General features: G+C 48.5%; 1 protein-coding gene across 5 annotated transcripts in view; it reads left to right on the forward strand.

The window, feature by feature from the left end:
* The window catches only part of CSMD2 (CUB and Sushi multiple domains 2), a 643,557-nt gene that overhangs the window by 367,536 nt on the left and 258,041 nt on the right, over positions 1 to 17,980 (forward strand). For 4 of the 5 annotated variants that reach the window (XM_063782964.1, XM_016958727.4, XM_016958733.4 and 1 more), the window contains exons 12-13: positions 1,546 to 1,658; positions 17,496 to 17,678. The exons of the other annotated variant lie outside the window; for it this stretch is intronic. In XM_063782964.1, coding sequence (XP_063639034.1) covers positions 1,546 to 1,658; positions 17,496 to 17,678 — 296 coding nt within the window. The remainder of the gene's footprint in view (positions 1 to 1,545; positions 1,659 to 17,495; positions 17,679 to 17,980) is intronic. 5 annotated transcript variants of the gene reach the window in all.

The following is a 17,980-nucleotide window of genomic DNA, read 5'->3' on the forward strand; positions in this document are numbered from 1 at the left end:
ATGTTTGACCAAATAGCTGGGTACCCTGTGGCCTAGTCAAGTTGACACATAAAATTCACCATCACACTTACCTCTCCCCTTCACTTGGTGCATCCCCATCACTCATTTTCTGCCCTAGTTTACTGACCCATATGGTGCCTCAGCTCTTTGTGCCCAAGAGACTAGGATCCCAGCTCTCTTTCCTCCCACAATCCCAATGTGCTTTGACATAGAGAGAACCTTAGAATAGCAGAACTTTTGAAAAGGCTATTGAGGATCATACCATACAATCCCCTCATTTAACATAGAGTGAAAAAGTCCAGAGAGGCTCAACCACTTGCCCAAGGTCCCACAGCAAATGAATGGTGGACTCAGAGCCTGGTGCTGTAATTGGGTCAAACAGAGGAAAAGCAGGGGTCCCAGCCTTTTCCCTTGCTCATCAGCACCCGAGTCAGGAGCCAGCACTGGCCTGGCCACAATCCTTACTCAGCTTGTCAGAGCCCAGGCTCAGGGATGTCACACAGGCCAGGCTGTTGGATCCCATGTGCTCTATCCCAGCTCCACTTCCATATCCCCCATGGTGTGATGACCTCTCTGCAGCTGACTCGACAGCCTCCCAAGCTCTGAGACCCTGGGTGAAGCAGAGATTAGGACTCATTAGTTTAGTTGCCCACTCCACAACCCCCTGCCTCCATCTGTGCTGGTAATTTGTCTGATCTCAACAAAAGAATGAGGTTGGATTTCTTCTGGAAATCCCAGCCTGCACAGGGGACCCCTGGCTCTGCCACTGTATCAGGTTGACCTTGGGGAAGCCACTGCCCATTCTGCACTTCCATATTCTCATTGTACTATGGGCTGACAACCCCTACCTTCCTGGCAACAGGGCCATTAAATGAGATAATGGGTAGGAAATTGATAAGCGCAGTATCTTACATGGGTAGGTGCTTGGGGTTGGGATTATGAATTGAATCCCCCCCCCCCCGCCCCCACACCCATGCTTAAACCCTCTTCTTCAATAAGAATGTGGCCCTCAGATAATGACTACACTCTAAGCCTTGTTCCTTATCCTGGAATGGAAGGAGATGTCTCATTGAAAGAATGGCTTGGGTTCCAACTGGAGAAATGGGTTTCTGTGAGGGGAAACCCACATAAAGACAGCAAGGAGGTGGGGGTGGGGGCGGTCTTTTCTGCAATACAGGTCACACAAGAGATCAAAAGTTGCAAGAATGTAGACACCCTCTTGATTGGATTTGGCTCCAACTATCCCTGTCCCCTGAGCAAGTAAGGACACAGATCTCCTTTGTGAGCCCAAGGGTCAGGGCTAGAGAGTCAAAGTTGTGATTCAACCCAGGAGATTCTACCCACAGCCAAGGGGAAGACAGGATGAGTCTTCCCAGCACAGGGAGAGCATGCTGCTGGGCTCCAGTGTCAGAAACACAGTGGGGCCCAGAATTTGCCCGAGCGGGCCTGGATCCTGGATAGTCCTTTAAATGTCATTGGTCAGGCAATCATTCTATTCGGGTGTCATGGTGGAGAGCACACCTCTAAATATCTCTCTCCTGCCAGCCTGACAGGTACATCGGTCCCGGATCTCATTGTCAGCACCAATCATCAAATGTGGCTCCTCTTCCAGACTGATGGCAGTGGCAGTTCCCTGGGATTCAAGGCTTCTTATGAAGGTAACTGCTTTTGGCAAGCCAGATGAACTGTGTCCTGGGAGTCAGAGACTTGGGGTCTGGATTTGCAGTCAGAATTTTTTTTTTTTTTTTTTTTTTTTGAGACGGAGTCTCACTCTGTTGCCCAGGCTGGAGTGCCGTGGCACGATCTTGGCTTACTACAACCTCCGCCTCCCAGGTTCAAGTGATTCTCCTGCCTCAGCCTCCCGAGTAGCTGGGACTACAGGCGCACACCAACATGCCTGGCTAATTTTTGTATTTTTAATAGAGACGGGGTCTCACCATGTTGGCCAAGCTGATCTCGAACTCCTGACCTCAAATGACCCACCTGCCTCAGCCTCCCAACGTGCTGGGGTTACAGGCGTGAGCCACCATGCCCGGCCACGGGATCCTGGTTCTCCCCTGCACTAGCTTCCTCCCCCTTAGGCATGTTATTCCACTTCTCTGAGCCCCAGCCACCTCTTTGTTCTGAGGGCCTTCTGGTTGTTTTGAGGATTATCTGGGATAAAACACTTAAAATGCTAGGCATCCAGCATCAGATGCACACCTCAGTTCCATCCCCAATTCATACCTGGTTCATGGAGACTTTTAAGAGGCCTCACTTATTTTTAAAATCTTTAGAGAGGACAATAGCTTCCCAAGATACCCTATTTGGTTGCATGTGATGAATGAGTGACTGTGCATAGGGCTAGGAACAGATAAACACCACTGTTGGTGGCCTGAGAAAGATGCAGACAAGAGTCTTCATCTCTTGCTTAGAATAGGCATTAAGGGAACTGCAAACCCTGGGGCCCAGGAGATACCCTCAACATCACCCTTCTGAACACTTCCAAACCCCCTTTGGCCAATAACAGCTAATGCCAATCCCTACAAAGATGGAAGGAGAAGCCATCCACAAGTTACTGTTAAGCCCCTCTTAGGTACTAGATGCTAGACCAGCACAAGGGGGACAGACACATCAAGTCTAGGCATCGTCTCAACTGACTTGTGCTCTAGTGGCGAGATGGAGGGGAAAGCAAACGAAGTGGCATGCAAAAGAGCTGCCTGGACAGTGCCAGTGGGAGCACAGAGAAGGGAGCAGACATCTTTTCAGGAACGTCTGAAAGGGGATCAGGAAAGCGCTTTGACACAAAAGTGAGCCTAAAGTCCTCAAAATGACTAGGTGGCTACTAGGGAGACAGGGGCCCAGGGAGCGGGGAGAAGGTGTCCCTTCAGTGTGGCTCACACAGCATACCCCCAGTGTACCATAGGTTCCTCCTGCTCCAGGACCTGTACTCTGTTTCGAAACTGGGTACAGGTACACAGGAGGTGTATTCGTGTTCTTGGGCTGGCTAGCTTCACACAATGGACATTTATTCTCTCACATTCTGGAGCCTGGAAGTCTGACATCAAGGCTCAGCAGGGCCATGCCCCCACTCTGGGTAGAATCCTCCCCTGCTTCTCCCTAGCTTCTGGTGGTGGCTGTGAGTCCTTGCTGTTCCTTGGCTGTAGCTGCATCACTCCAGTCTCTGCCTTTGTCATCACACAACCTTCCTGTGTGTCTCTCTGTCCTCCTCTTATAAGGACACCAGCATATTAGACTAAGGGCCCTCCCTACTCCAGTGTGGCTCCATCTTAACTTGATTACATTTGCAGCAACTCTGTTTCCAAATAAGACCACTTTTATAATTACCAGAAGTCAGAACTTCAGCACGTCTTTTTGGGGAACACAGTTCACCCCATAACAGGAGGCTAGCCCATACTACACTAACAATGTCATACAATGATGTCTCCTGGGGTAAAGATGACAGCTATACTGAGATTTTTTAAGAATAGGAGGCCATGTGTCTAGGGAAGACAGAACAACAGACAGAAAATACGTATGGGGTGACAGACTCTGAGTGCAGATCCTAGTTCTGTCACTTTCTAGCTCCATGGCAGGTCATGGAACCTTTCTCAAGATCTGTTTCTTCATCTGTGAAACAGAGATAATAATACAACCTGGGTCACAAGGGTCCTGTGAAGATGGTTAGATTAAGAAATGTGAACATAAGAAATGTTGCAAATTGCAAAGCAATTAGTGAGTAACTAATGAGCCAGTACACAGGTAGTTCAATGAGTGGGCTGTTCCGGTGCATAAAGTTACACATAAGCAGCTGTGGGGCTATGAGAGGAGCACCAGACAAAACTATCAGGAGACCTTGATTCAGGTCCAAGCCCTGTCACTCACTACTTTGAAAAGGGGAATGGAGATGGATGCAAAGTTTCTAAGTTTTCACCCATTTCAGAAATTCTATGGATGTTCAGCCGTGAATGTTCCCAAAAGCAGGGAGAAATGATTCCATGTCATCCTCATGCCCTTAATCTGTCCATATTTTGCCAATGGTTTGAATAAGATGTAAATAGCGTGAACTTGAAAGGGATGACAATGCTAGTCAGCAAACAGAGTGCAGAAAGATCTGGGTGAGTTAGAGCCATTGACTAAATTAGTAGGAAAAGATAAAGTGGGAATAAATATCAAGTCATGATTTAAGACTTAAAAAAAAATTAGCTACTGGAATTTATCCCAGGAAGTTAGTTGTGCTTTATCCTGCCCTGAGCAGGCACCAGAGAATTGAGCTTAGATGTGGGACCTCAGCTTGGGATAGATAAGGAGAGGATTTAAGGCAATTCCTGTAAGAAATGTTGATGGCCCCCGAATGTTTATGCAGGAGAAGAAGTGGACTTGGGAGATTTGAGAGCTGTGTCCAGATATCTGAAGGGCTTTCATGTGGGAAAGAGGAATTAGATGCATTTGGTGTGATTTTGTTGGAAAAGAAAGGGACATACCACTTGTTGAAAGCCTTCTATGTGCCATAGCTTTATGTTAATTATCTCAGGGTTTTCACAGTGTCTTGCAAAGACCTGGGGTACCCTCCGGGGACCTCCATGGTAGGATAGGGCATGCCCAGGATGGAGGGTTCTGACCACCCTGCCTCTGTTTCTTCTACTTTCTTCTCTTTTGCTCTTTGTGAGCCTTCTTTTAAGAGAGGATTCATAGCTAACCACTGGCTTGAAAGACATTACTTCATCTCATTCATTGCTTACAATGATAAAATGGCTGCTATTTTATGGATGAAGAATCTGAGACTCAGAGGGGTGAAGTAATCTGCCTGAGGTCACACACAACTGTGGAAAGTAGCAGAGCTGGGATTTGAGCCCATGTCTCCCTGGCTTCAGAAGCCCATGGATTTTCCCCTTGCACCAGAAGCCTCCCAAGGTTACATAATTTCATTTCCTTATAAAATCTTTATAGAAGCCAAAGCTTTGCCCCAGTCAAATAGACCAAGTATCATGAGCCTGGATTCCATGTCACCAGAGGTTGGGGAGTTAGTTCACAAGTTCATTTGTCCATTTCACTCAGCCAGTATTGGCTAAGCTTTTGTTATGTGACCAACATTTTGCTGGGTGCTGTGATTATAATAACTAGCAGCCTGGATGTGGTATAAAGCATATGCTATGTGAATGCTGCTCATGGACTAGGTGTCAGCAGGACTTCTCCTTGGAGCCGTGACAAATTAGGAAGGACAGACTGGGTGTTTAGAGACATGGCAAACCCACAGGGACTACGTCAGGTTCTGTGCACAGAGGCAGTGGATTCTAGAAAATAGCACAGACTCTGAAATTGCACCAGACCTAGTAAATCCCAGTGTGGTCCCAGCTGTGTAAGCTTGAGTCTTGTGGTCTCTCTGAGCCTCAGTTCCCCGACTTGTACAATGGAAATAATGATGCCAATCTGAGAGCATTGTTAGGAGAGTGAAATGAGATCTCAAAGCTCCTTGCACATTGCCTGGCATAGAGATGGTGCCTTCCCTGGGGGTGTCACCAAAGTTTCTCTCCAGCCAAACCTTCCACATTTCTTGTCCTCCAGGCCAGGCACCTGGGTCTGCCTCCAGGTGCTCTGATAGGCCCTGGGTTTAGGTCCCTGCCTTACACCAGCACTCCCCACCTAGGGCCCTCTCTCCCCAGACTGGCAGAGAAATGAGGTGGCTCTGTAAGGCCTCAGTGCAGGGCGTGGAGCCAGAAGTGGCAGGAGGCAGAATCAGGCTCGCAGGTGCCTAGAGGCCTCACAGTGCGTTGGAACCTGGCTCAGTGAAAATTCAAGGGGCTAAGTTGGGTGGGCCACTTTTTTGTTTTTGTCCCTTCCACCTTTGACTTTTTATTTGAGGGGTGAAGCCCATCATCCTCACACCCTCCTGGTGAGGAGCCCCCTCTACTATAAAAAGGTGGGTGGGTTGAGTCCCCGGCACCCCGATGTGACTCCCTGTCCTTGCCCATCCTGCTCCTTGGGCTCCTCTCACCTCCACCTCCTGGTTTTCTTTTACATCTCTGGCTGCTCCTTCACAGCTCCTCCATGGCTCCCCACTGCCCCTAAGAGTCTATCCTCAGCCTTCGGTCCTCTTATTCTAGAACCTTCTGCAGTTGATCACGTGTACTTCCATGGTTTCAGCCTCAACCCAAACTCTGGTGACTTCCACATCTGTTCTCCACTTGCATTTCAGTCTTCCTGTTACACATTTTGATATGCCTTCCCTCTCAGCTGTCTCAAACCCACCCACCTGTATAGTCTGCTGACAACAAAATGCCCTGGGATAGGGAGTCACTTGGGGGGGGCCGGGGACTCAACCCACCCACCTTTTTATAGTAGAAGGAGCTCCTCACCAGGAGGGTGTGAGAATGATGGGCTTCGCCCCTCAAATAAAAAGTCAAAGCTGGAAGGGACAAAAACAAAAAAGACAGGGTGGTTTATATTTGCAACAACTCTGTTTTCAAATAAGATCACATTTATAGGTACCGGAGTCAGAACTTCAACATGTCTTTTTGGGGGGCACAGAGCACCCCATAACAGAAGGCCGGCCCATCTTTCCTACACAAACACTGTCATACCACAATGTCCCCTGGGGTAAAGATAACGGTTGTACTGTTTTAATAGGAGGCCATGTGTCTAGAGAAGGCAGAACAGCACCCCGTTTTCTCCCAGTTCTAGAGGCTGGAAATCCAAGGTTAAGGATTTGGCCAATTTGGTTTCTGATGAGGGCTTTCTTCCTGGCTTGGAGACAGCTACCTTCTCACCATGGCCTTGCATGGGCTTTCCTGGGTGCATGCACACACACGAGAGAGAGAGAGAGAGAGAGAAAATGAGAGAATGAGAGAATGAGCCTTGTGTTGTTTCTTCTTAGACATCCATCCTCTCAGATCGGGGCCCTGCCCTTATGACCTCATTTAACCTTAATTACTTCCTTAGAGGCCCCATCTTCAAATACAGTCACACTGGGGGCTAAGAGCCTCAATACAGGAATTTGGGGGAGTTGGGGGAACACACAAGTTCAGTCCATAATACCATCCAAAACCAAGCTCGCCATCTCTGCCCCTACACCCATGACCTGCACCTGTGTACCCCATCTTCACGAACAGCACCACCATCCATGCCATCCCTAGGCCTCATCTCTGCCTCCTCCTTTTCCCTCTCCCCACCTCTGACTCCATTCCCAGATTCTGTCAGTTTTCCGCATCCCACTTCTGTTTCACTGCTGAGCTGAGTCCCTCCCTCATCACCTCTCACTTGAATAGCGGCAGAGTCTTCCCAACCAGCATCGCTGGCTCTAGTCCTCTCACTCCCATCTACCCATCTGCCACATGGAGCAGTGATCTTCCCAGAATCCAAATCTGGCACAATTCTCTCCTAGTTAAAAAAAAAAATGACAACTTCTCATTGATTTTAGGATAAAGCATAACATTTTCTACATGACATCCAAAGTTCTCCATAATAATAATTCCACCAAGTTCTGGTTTCTATGAATCCATTCAAGACAAAAATCTCTGCAGTCCTATAGAGCCTAATTCAGTGCCTGGCACAGGACACATGCTCAGAAAAGCTTGTAGAATTTAATTGTAATGAGGATCTACTCAGTCACAATCAGGTACCCTCCTCAGCACCCTCTCAATTCCCTTTTGGTCCACTTTACCACCTTCCTAGTGCACAGATGCCAACAGCCCATGCATTCTCTATTGTCCCCGTAGGATTTGGGGTTGGGCAAACCCAGCTTATAATCAGGATCTTCCTTTGACTCCCTGTGTGCCAGTCTCTCCTCATCAATGAGCCTGAATTTCCTAATCTGTGAAGAGGGGCTGATGAATGGTTATCTTTCCAGGGTCTCATGAGGACTCAGTATAGTCAAGCACCCAGCATAGGGCCTGGCATTTAGTAAATGCTCAGTTGGAAGCTTACTCCCTTCTCTGCTCTCCAAGGCCTACAGCTCTTCTTCCAACCTACATCATTACCTGAAGCTTCAGAATTACCTCTGCCTCCATTTTACCCCCCCTGTTATTCCAGCTCCTGGGGAGTTCCACACAGGATAGACATCTCGACTCAGGAATGAGCAGGGGTTGGGGGGCGGATAGCTGTGATGCAGGTTTCTCGTAGGATGGCATAAGGCATCCAAGGGCAGAGACCTCCCATATCCATCATTTCCACTCATCCCTTAGGCACATCTGGCTGCATCATCATCATCAATACCCACTCTGTCCCAATTTGAGCAGAGAGATACAACCTTAGGGGCAGGCAGGTGGCACTCCAGTATCATCCTTTCTTCCTCATTGAAAGCATGAACCTGGTGGGAAAATTGGGGCATTTGCTTCCCAGAAATCCCTCCAGTTCTGCTTGTCACAATCCCAGGTCAGGGGGCGGGGGAGGGGACTCCTGATCTGTCAATATCTGAGCACTCTGAGCCAGTCTCCCTCCATGGGGGCGACCAGCTGTGGGAAATGCATTCATAGTTGCAATTTCTTTGCTTCCCAGTAGAACAAGAAATATTTAAGGAACAGGCAATTAGCACTTACCAGAAACATTATAAAATTACATACAACTTGCTAACAAGTTTTAGCATCAATCTGGAAGTCTCCTTGCTTCCTTGCTGGAGTCTGGAATCTGGCAGCTTAATGCTGAGTCTGGGAGGCTGGCCCAGGGGAGGAAGGAGCTGGGACCTGGACCCTACAGACATGAAGGAGCAGGACAGTAGAGATTATGCAGAGGGGGTGCCCAACAGTCCAGGGCACTCATGTTAGAAATGAGCTCATCTGTTTGTTCAACATTTTCTAAGGCCCTATGATGTGTTGCAGACAATGTTCAGGACACTGAGGCTACAAGGACAGCAAGACAATCTCTGCCTTCACCTAACTCATAATCCGTTTTCAGTAGCATAGAACAAGTGCTAGAAGACAGGGAAATACAAAGGAAGGGCAGCGAATCTTGCTGAAGGGCATCAGGGGAGTCTCCCTGGAGGAGGTGATGTCTGAAACTGAGACTTGCTTGAAGGATGAAAAAGAGTTTGTCAGACTCCCTTGAGACAGGGAACAGGTGGGCTTAGAAAGCTGACATGCAGATAAGATTGAGGCTAAAACCTCAGTAAAAATAAAGTCTGAGGGCAAGTTGGGGAGAAGAGGGCCAAGACTTGCTCTCTGCAGGCAGTGCCACATCCCCTTCTTCAGAACTTCACTCCAGTTGTGGGCACTGCTGAGCCCCCAGAAGAGGTGGTTTTAGAAGCAGACTTCAAAGGAGGCCAAGGGCAGCCGACCAGCATCACTCACCACTCCCTCTAGGACACCGCCTTTCCTCTTGTCAGATGCCAAGCGCATGTCTATTTTCAGCCTCTCTTCTGTTATTTTCAGTACGCCTCTACTTCTTGTCTTTTCCCCATAAACTGGAAGGCCCAAACATTCCAACTTTGGCCAAGAATGTCACTAACATGTTCCTAAGATGCTCGCTGAGTTTCCATGATACCTCTAAAGGTTTTTCGGGCACTGGGAGCCAAAGTTGAGCTAGATACAAGCAGCAGCTGACTCTTCTCAAAAAGTCCCAGTGGGATCCAGCCTGTTCTAGCCCCTGGAGGCTGGGCTGGCAAACAGCAGAGGATGCTGCCGCATTAAAATTTGGTAGAAAGTAATTTGTCAGTGAGATGTACTCTCTAAATACATAGCTTTTGCAAACGGTAAGTTTTAGTTTGGGGCTAATGCAGACAGCTTGGAGGCTACCTCCATGTCCTTTGTTTCCAGTCTCCTTTGGCTGGTGACAAACCCATGACAGTGTTATAGAGGAAGGAGATGGGGAGGGAAGAATGTCACCCACTTCATCCAGCCATACCTCCATTCCACTTGTGGCAATCGTGTGCAGAAAAACACATCAGTCCCCATAGGTGCACCTACAGATGTGGGGTCTCTCACCTCCTGGTGCCCTTCGCATAATCAGAAGTAGAAAAGCAGAGTGGGGTGTGGTTCTGAGGCAATCCAGGTGGTCTGGGCATGCCCACAGGGTGTTCCTAATGCACCAAAGATGTCCTGGTCACTCACTAGGAGTTTGTGCTGATTCAACAACGGGTCTGAGCACTTAGTATGCATAAGGCACTGGGCTTGGTTCTGGAGATACAAAGAGTGGAAGGGATGCGACCCCTGGCTCTGAGGGAGCTGACAACCCACAGGATGGAGCTTAAATGACTTATTACTCATCGAGCCAAGCCCTTCAGGGTCTCCCTCCAACCATCTCTCTGGCCTCTTCTCTCTTCATCACTTGAGCTTCCCACTACACTGAGCTTCTAGCTCTTCTCTAGACTCTACGCTCTTGTCCTCCATTTCTCCTTTCCTGCTGCTTTCCTTCCATCCTCTCCTCCATCCTCCCCCATCATGCCTCAAAAGTTTATTGAATCCCCTCTCTGTGCCTTGCACTTCACTAGAAAAGCTGGGATATAGACATTTCAAAAAACATTGGCTCGGTCCTCAAGGAACTTACCAATTAACAGTGGGAAACACACGCCCAAAATTGCAGCACCTGTTGCTATAACAACAGAAATGTCCAAGGGGGCTGGGAGCGAGAGAGAAAGAGCTCCTAAGTCTGCCTGGGCGATTCGAAAGAAGGTCCCACATGGGAATGCGCTTGCACTAACACTGAAAGATGATTCTTTGTCTGGTAGACAAAGCAAAGGGTGTTCATTTCGGGAAGAGAGGATGGCAGGTGCCACGTTACAGCTGTCTGAGGGGCGGCTGGGCTCTGCAAACAGCAGCGACAATAACACTGAGGAAATATGGTTAGTCACTGGTTACACACTGCATACTGGACATTTTGACAATTATCTTGTGTACAGAAGCTCATTTAATCCTCACAACAACCTTGTTATTACCATTTCCATTTTACAGATGACAAAACTAAGGCTCAGAGAAAATAAGTCACATGCCCAAGGTCTGTTCCTTAGTATCAGAGCCAGGATTTAGATCCTGGGCTTTGTGATCCCAGAGCTCTTGCCACTGCACTATTCCACCTCCCTACAGATCACTCATTGCTGTGCCGTGTAAATCTCAAGGTCGCTGATGGCCAAAGAGCAGGCTGGGGTGGGAGGGGTAGGCAAGGGTCCTGCCATGCTGAGGAGTTAGGATTTTAGTCTGTGGATTTCGGGAAGCTGTAAAAGGATCAATGAGCAGGGGATGGTAATCATCATATTTTTATTTCTGAGTGATCTTGTGCTCCTTTGTAGAGTATGAAATAGAAGGAAGAGCCAGGGGAACCATAGGCTGCTACTGGCACCCAGATGAGGAGTCGCAAGGGCTGAACTCAGGCAGGGAGAGACGGGGTGGATAGCAGAGGGTTCTGGGTATGTGGGAGGAGGAGTCAACAGGAGGAGACTAAGGAGAGCTGAGGGAGAAGGACAGGGCAATCCAGGCTGACTCCCAGATTTGAACAACCTCTAAGAAACCTGTCCAGCGCTCCCAGCCAGAGGCTTGAGCTGCCCCTTCTGCTATCACCCAGGTCATGTGGTCAGGTCTACATCCTCTCCATTGCCCTGGTCATTTGTATTGGAATTATCTCCATACCCACCTGACCCTGAGTTCTCCAGGGGCAGGGGCCGTGGGGCAGGCAACGCTATACCTTTAGTGCTTAGTGTGGCATTTGGCACGGTTTCCATGCAAAATATTTGCTAAGCTCAGAGTATTCTGTGTGTTCCAGGGACTGTGCTAAGTGCCGGGTACACAGTGATCAAAAATACATAATGGATGCCTGCCTTCATGGGGCTTACATTCTAGGGGGTGGGAGTGAGGGGGGCTGGGTGGTGAATCATCCTGTGCCCAATGCCCAACCAGAGCTCCAGAAGAACAAATTTTCATCCTTTTATTCGCTGTTATACCCCCAATGTCTAGAACAGTAACCAATAAAATACTTGTTGAATGAACAGATGGGTAGTTACAAGGGGCATCATTGCTATAAAGGGAAAGAATGTGGTGCCAAAATTGGAGGATTGCTCGAGCCCAGGAGTTCGAGGCTGCAGTAAGCTGTGATAGCACCACTGCACTCCAGTTTGGGCAACAGAGCAAGACCCTGTCTCAAAAGAAAAAATTAAAAGAATGGGGTGCAAAGAAAGAAAAGTAAAAGGGAAATGTCTAAGATCTAAGATGTGTGGTCAAGGAAAATGTCTTGGAGTAGATAACATTGTAAACCAAAGTCTGTTAATGCAAGGCGTTAGTCATGCCAAAGGAAGAGGAGAGGAAGCTCAAGCTAGGGGAACAATGAGTTAGTGAAGGAGCCAGTGAAGCCTCCCAGCCTCATGAGAAAGGCAGCAAATCCTCGTCTTCCTCCAAGCGGTGCCTCCCCTCTTGGAGCACATCAAATATTCAGTGAATTTATAGAACCACATGATACAGTCCCTTCTGTACAGACATTTTCATAAAAGACGATTCCAATTTGGTATTAGAAATGGAAAAACCTGGGGAGAAGAGTGAGATTGATCACAGATGATGGGGATAAAACAGCTGAGAAAGGGGAAGCAAATATGCTGAGTGGCAGAGCTCAGTCATGATGGACTTCTGAGGCATCTTAGAAGCAATCATCTCATGTTTTCCAGTTTGCTTTTGGTAGGCAAAAGGAGAGAGACAGGAGAAACACTCATAAAACGGAATTATATTAAACCAGATAACAGGAAATTGCATGTGTGATTTTTCTGCAAGTCAAAATCCATTTATCTATTTGCAATTCTGGGTCCTGACGTCAGACTTGGTCAGCACCTGACCAGAAGTGCCAAGATCAAACACCTTTCAGGCAGGGCAGTAGAGCACAGGGAGCCCTTTGCGGGAAGGCAGTGGCCGTGGTCTCTGTGTTTCCAGCAGGAGTTGACTCTGAGCTTGGAGAGAAGGCTTAGGCTAGGACAGGAGGTGTCAAAGGGACAGAAGCCAGCCAGCAGCCCCCTCTGCCTTCTTGGAAGGAGCTCCCAAACTCTCACCCCACCCTGCTCTGTTCTTCCTCTTCCTTCCACCCAATCTTGATTCTCTGAGCAACACATCCCCCAATGCCTTGGAACTCTTTGCCAAATGCTTCCTTGAATCTGAGTTCCCATGAGGTCACCACGACCCTGTAGCCCTCTGCAGTGCTAGCAGCTCACTTCCCCACACCCAATGAACTTCACCTTGAGAGGGGCTCGTATGCTTGCTCGCCGATGCCATTCCACCCATGTATAAACCCCTTCCCCTTTGACCTTATGCTGTCTCCAGCTCTGACACTTTCTACCCCTCCTCATCACTGTCACTGATCTCCTCCTCCCTACTTGCCATCACCTTGCCTCTCAGGCCTTGACCTTCTCACTTCCTTTCAGTGTACTTCACCCTGGCTGCAGCTGGACCTCATCATCAAGCACCTCTGAAATCTCAATTCCACATACTTCAGCTTTTTCACATGACACTCCCTTTACTCCTGCCCATCATCCCTTCCCATCCTCTATTTCCCCCATCGCCCCCTGCTCCTTTCACCTCTTTCCTCCTTCATCCTAAGCCTCTTGGATAACACTTTGGCCATTCTTTTTAACAACATGTTCAGCTCCTTTGCCCCATTGTCTTCCATTTCTCCAAGCCCAATCCCCCCTCACTCAGTCAATCCTCCTACCCCTTTCTCTACTTCTACAGGAACTGAGTGGCCAAGGGCTGCTGGGACAAGTCATATAGCCCTGCTGGATGGTATCCCTACAAATGAGTCATCTGCACCCTCGGCGGGCCCCAGAGGTGCATGGCAATCCATCTAGGCATGATTTCCTCTTCTCCAGAGTGACAGCTTCAGACATTCTCTTCAAGTCATTTTCCCATGACTTGTCCCTCACCTTCAGCAAAGACTGTGACCTCCTCCACTTAGAAAATAGAGCCTGTGTCATCACAGGATCTCCCTCGGTCTCCTGCCATCCTACCTGAAAACTCACTGCCACCACTTCTTCCCTCTTTACTGCAGTCTTGAGGGAAGGACATCCCTCACGGTCTCTAAGGCTGGGCCTCTAGTGTGCTCTCAGTCCCATGCCTCTCTCCTTCTCTGGAGCCCCTGTAGGGGGCCCCTTTCTCCTCCACATCTTCAGCTAACCATTCAATACATCTTTCCTCCCACCCCTTCATTCTTCTCTAGCATTTCAATATGGTTAAGTTTCTCCTGTACTAATCTACTTTAACCACTCCCACCCAGGCCATATGCCTCATGAGCTGCTACCTAATTTCTCTAGATAGAGTGATATCACCTTCTCTTCTCCTGTTGGGTATTGGCCCCATCAGTACACACAATCCTGGCAGTATCAGTGTGACCTCTTTTTGCTAACCTGTTTTTCAATCCTATGTAAACTTCCCTGCAGCATTCAAGGCTGTTGATCTCCTTCTTGAAACTCATTCTTCTTTAAGCTCCTGTGACCCCACTCTCCCAGTCTAGCATTCTGCTGGTCCCTACATTGTCCCTAACTGTCCTGTCCTGGACCAACATCCCTTCTCACTCTCCTTGGGTCATTTCATCCTTGTCATGGCTTCTTTTACAATCTACGAGCTGAGTTTCTAGATCAGGCTTCTCTCTTGAACTTAAGAACCATATAGCCACTTCCTGCTAGATATTTCCACCTGGAGGTCCCACTAGTACCTTAAAACTCAGCATCCCCTACTGATGACCCTCCATTCAGACCTATACCTCTTTCTGCATTCTTGTCTCAGTGAGGGTACACCCAAGTGCTCAGGCCAGGCACTTAGTTATATAACTAAAGTTAGCTGTGACAATAACTATTGGGTTATTGGAGGACCATATCCTCCAAGAACCCTTTCCTGACCCAGGTCTGGGACTAGGTTCAGGTGAGCAGGGCACTCATGGGCACGAAATTTAAGTGATGGGGAAAAAAAAAAACTCAGCAATTAAGATAAATAACACTTAATGCAAATTTTTTTTAAAAATTAATATTAATGCAAAATATCCACGTTAAAACACATCAACATTTGAATCAAAGACAGGCTCTGACAGTGCTGGGACTATGGTGAGACCAGTGAGGTGAGTGATCTGAGCATAGGGTTGGATCCAGGCTTTATTTTAAATGTTGGTATTTTTCTTCATTGTGAATTGGATTTATGGCATTAATTGTAATTTTCTAGAAAAAAATATCGCACTAAGATATTATTTGTCATGATACCTGAGATTTTGGCGCCCCTTGAAATTTTGTAGATGAGGTTAGTACTTCCACTCTCCACAGCCTATTTCCAGACTGATTCTCCACATTTGAGTTAGGTGCTTCTCCTATGTGCATCCACAGCACGAATCCCCTGTATCATAAACACCTATTTCCTTGTCTGTTCATTTCTTGAGGGCAGAGACCATATCCAGATGTCAAGGGTCTAGCACAGCAACTGGCACATAGTAGGTGCTCATTGCATTGTTCGTAAGTGGGTGCCTGTCATTGCATGATGGTAGGAGGAAGTGATGGGTGGGTGGATGTGGGCATGTGCACAGGGCTGTGCCCACACAATGGGAAGGCTGGGCAGATTCCTTCATCCCCCTTAGGATCCCCTTTTTCTTAAGCCAATCACAGCCTCAGACTAGCTGCTGTGGGCAGGAACACAGGCACATGTACCCCACATGCATATCTCCTGCAGCAATGGTTGGGCCTCACTAGGAAACCTTATATCTGGGTGCTGCCCCTGGCAGCAGGAAGGATCCAGCTCTGTCTTGAAATGCTGTGTAACTTTCACCAGGTCTCAAAATGCCTGCAGTGACAGCCCTCACACCCCAGGCTCTCGCATCCCAGAGAGCATGTCTGGGGACATCTGGAGGCAGGTGGGTCCTGCTGCTTGCTTCTCCATGTTGACTTATCACAGGGGCCCCTTCTTTCCTTCAGATTCCCTGGAGCTCTGGGACCTGGAGCAAAGGGACCATGTTCCTGGAATGCCTCAGTGTATCCCCTCCCCCATCCCTGAGCCTGAGCAAAGCCAGCTTCAGAGGGGTTTCAGCTATGTTTTCAGCAGATGTACTTGTAGAGGGTGAGGCCAGGGGGACATGTGAGGTGAGAGGCAAGTGGGCTGACTTACATTTGGTTTGAGATGCCTCACACCTGGCACATGGTCACACAGACTCCCCTGCACAAAGGGCAGGACCCTTGTTGTTCAACTTAGATGATCACACACACACACACACACACACACACACACAATCCCAGCCATAGAATGCCTTGTCCTGCCTGCTCTCAGCACAAAGCTGGCAGCCTTCGTTTTGAGTTAACATGAATGCAACAGTCAAGAGCCTGCCCATAAAAGGCAGTGCCTGGAGCTGCCCAGCCCACAGAAGCCCCCAGTATGGTAGGAAAGCCTTTGCAGAATCATCCCTGTCAGGATCACACACACCAACTTCAGGGACTGTGGTTCTGACAGCCCATGATGGTGTCTACCGAACAGGCAGGGTCCCTTTGTCCTGAGAATCCTAGGTAGTGTCCAAAAAACTCCCCTGATGACTCTGGGCCCCTCTCTCCCAAATCTCAGGACTCATACAGTTCTCACCTCACCGTCTGGCACTGGCTTCATGACTTCCTATCTATCCTGCAGGATGCCCTTCTCCCCGGAAACAGAGCTTCCCTCCTTCCCTCTTCTTCCTCCTCCCCTCCACCACCCCCTCCTCCTTGTCCATCTCTCACAGCATTAAGCACAGCATGAGTGGAAGTGGAGGTGACTCCAGAGGAAGCTCCAGAGGCTTGGCCAGGACATACTCCTTTCCAGAAGCATCTGGATCCTGACTGCCTCTCCGGTGAGGTAGCCAGCCCATCATGCCCACTGGGTTCAGGGCCCCCAGAGCTGTCTCAGGGAACCCACTCCATGTCTGTCTCACCACCGTTGACTCAAGTGAACTTTCAAAGCATACTCAATGAGTCATTTGTTTCATTTTACCTGCTACCATTGCAAATTGAATTAAGGAAACATCTCCATGAAGGTTCTTCCACATCAGCAGGCAGTGAACATTTATTCTCAATTAATCTCTGGTTTGGGAAAAAGACAGGGAGCAAAGCCTCAACTGCTATGTCATCTTGACTTGCCTTTGCTGCTCAGAAATGGACTGTACTTGAGATCTGTCATGTGACATTAGCAGTTCAGATGCAAGGTCAGGTTCAGTGAGGAAGTCTCCAAAGACTTCTAATGCTGTGGAACTTGTTGCTCCTGGGACAGGTAACCTGTGAAGAATGTAGACCCACCTTCTCCCTAAAATTGCTTCATCTCATATTGGATTTAGGGAGGGGTAAGGGGTCAAAACATCCAAGCATCTAGAACACTTTATGTGGACACAGAGTCTCAGGCACTTGATAGCTGGAAGCCCATTCATCCTAGGATGCTGCGATGAAACAGGACATTGCAGGATTTCTCACAAACCTCATTCCTTATAAGAACGTTGAATCCTACCTGTGTCACTCTGAGCACTGACTTATGGCAGAAGAGCAGTAGAGCTTGTCATGTGGACCTTCAGCTCCAAAAGAGGTATAAAGTCACCTTTTGTCTCTGTTTTCTCATCCTCCTGTCTTTCAGAGATCGAGCAGGGCAGTTGCGGTGACCCTGGCATACCTGCATATGGCCGGAGGGAAGGCTCCCGGTTTCGCCACGGTGACACACTCAAGTTTGAGTGCCAGCCCGCCTTTGAGCTGGTGGGACAGAAGGCAATCACATGCCAAAAGAATAACCAATGGTCGGCTAAGAAGCCAGGCTGCGTGTGTAAGTGAGCAGGGAGGAGGCCACGCCAGGGTCTTCACTGAGAGGCAGGGGCCCGTTTCCTAGCTAATCCAGGGGCCCCGTCCCTGGGAACCTTGCAGGTTGTAACAACAGCTGCACTCTGGTTGGTTTATTCTACTCCTCGGAACGTTGCTGGTGGGGTCCTTATTTCTGGCAGGAATGTCGACTGTAGCACTGAGAACAAGTGCTCCTGACATTTGGGGATGCTCTTCAACACCGTCTTACCCTTCTTGGTGATCCTTAAGAGCAAGGAGACACCACTGGGACAAAGCCCACCAGGCTCA

Source organism: Pan troglodytes, chromosome 1 (assembly GCF_028858775.2).
Source record: "Pan troglodytes isolate AG18354 chromosome 1, NHGRI_mPanTro3-v2.0_pri, whole genome shotgun sequence".
NCBI classification, from domain to species: domain Eukaryota; kingdom Metazoa; phylum Chordata; class Mammalia; order Primates; family Hominidae; genus Pan; species Pan troglodytes.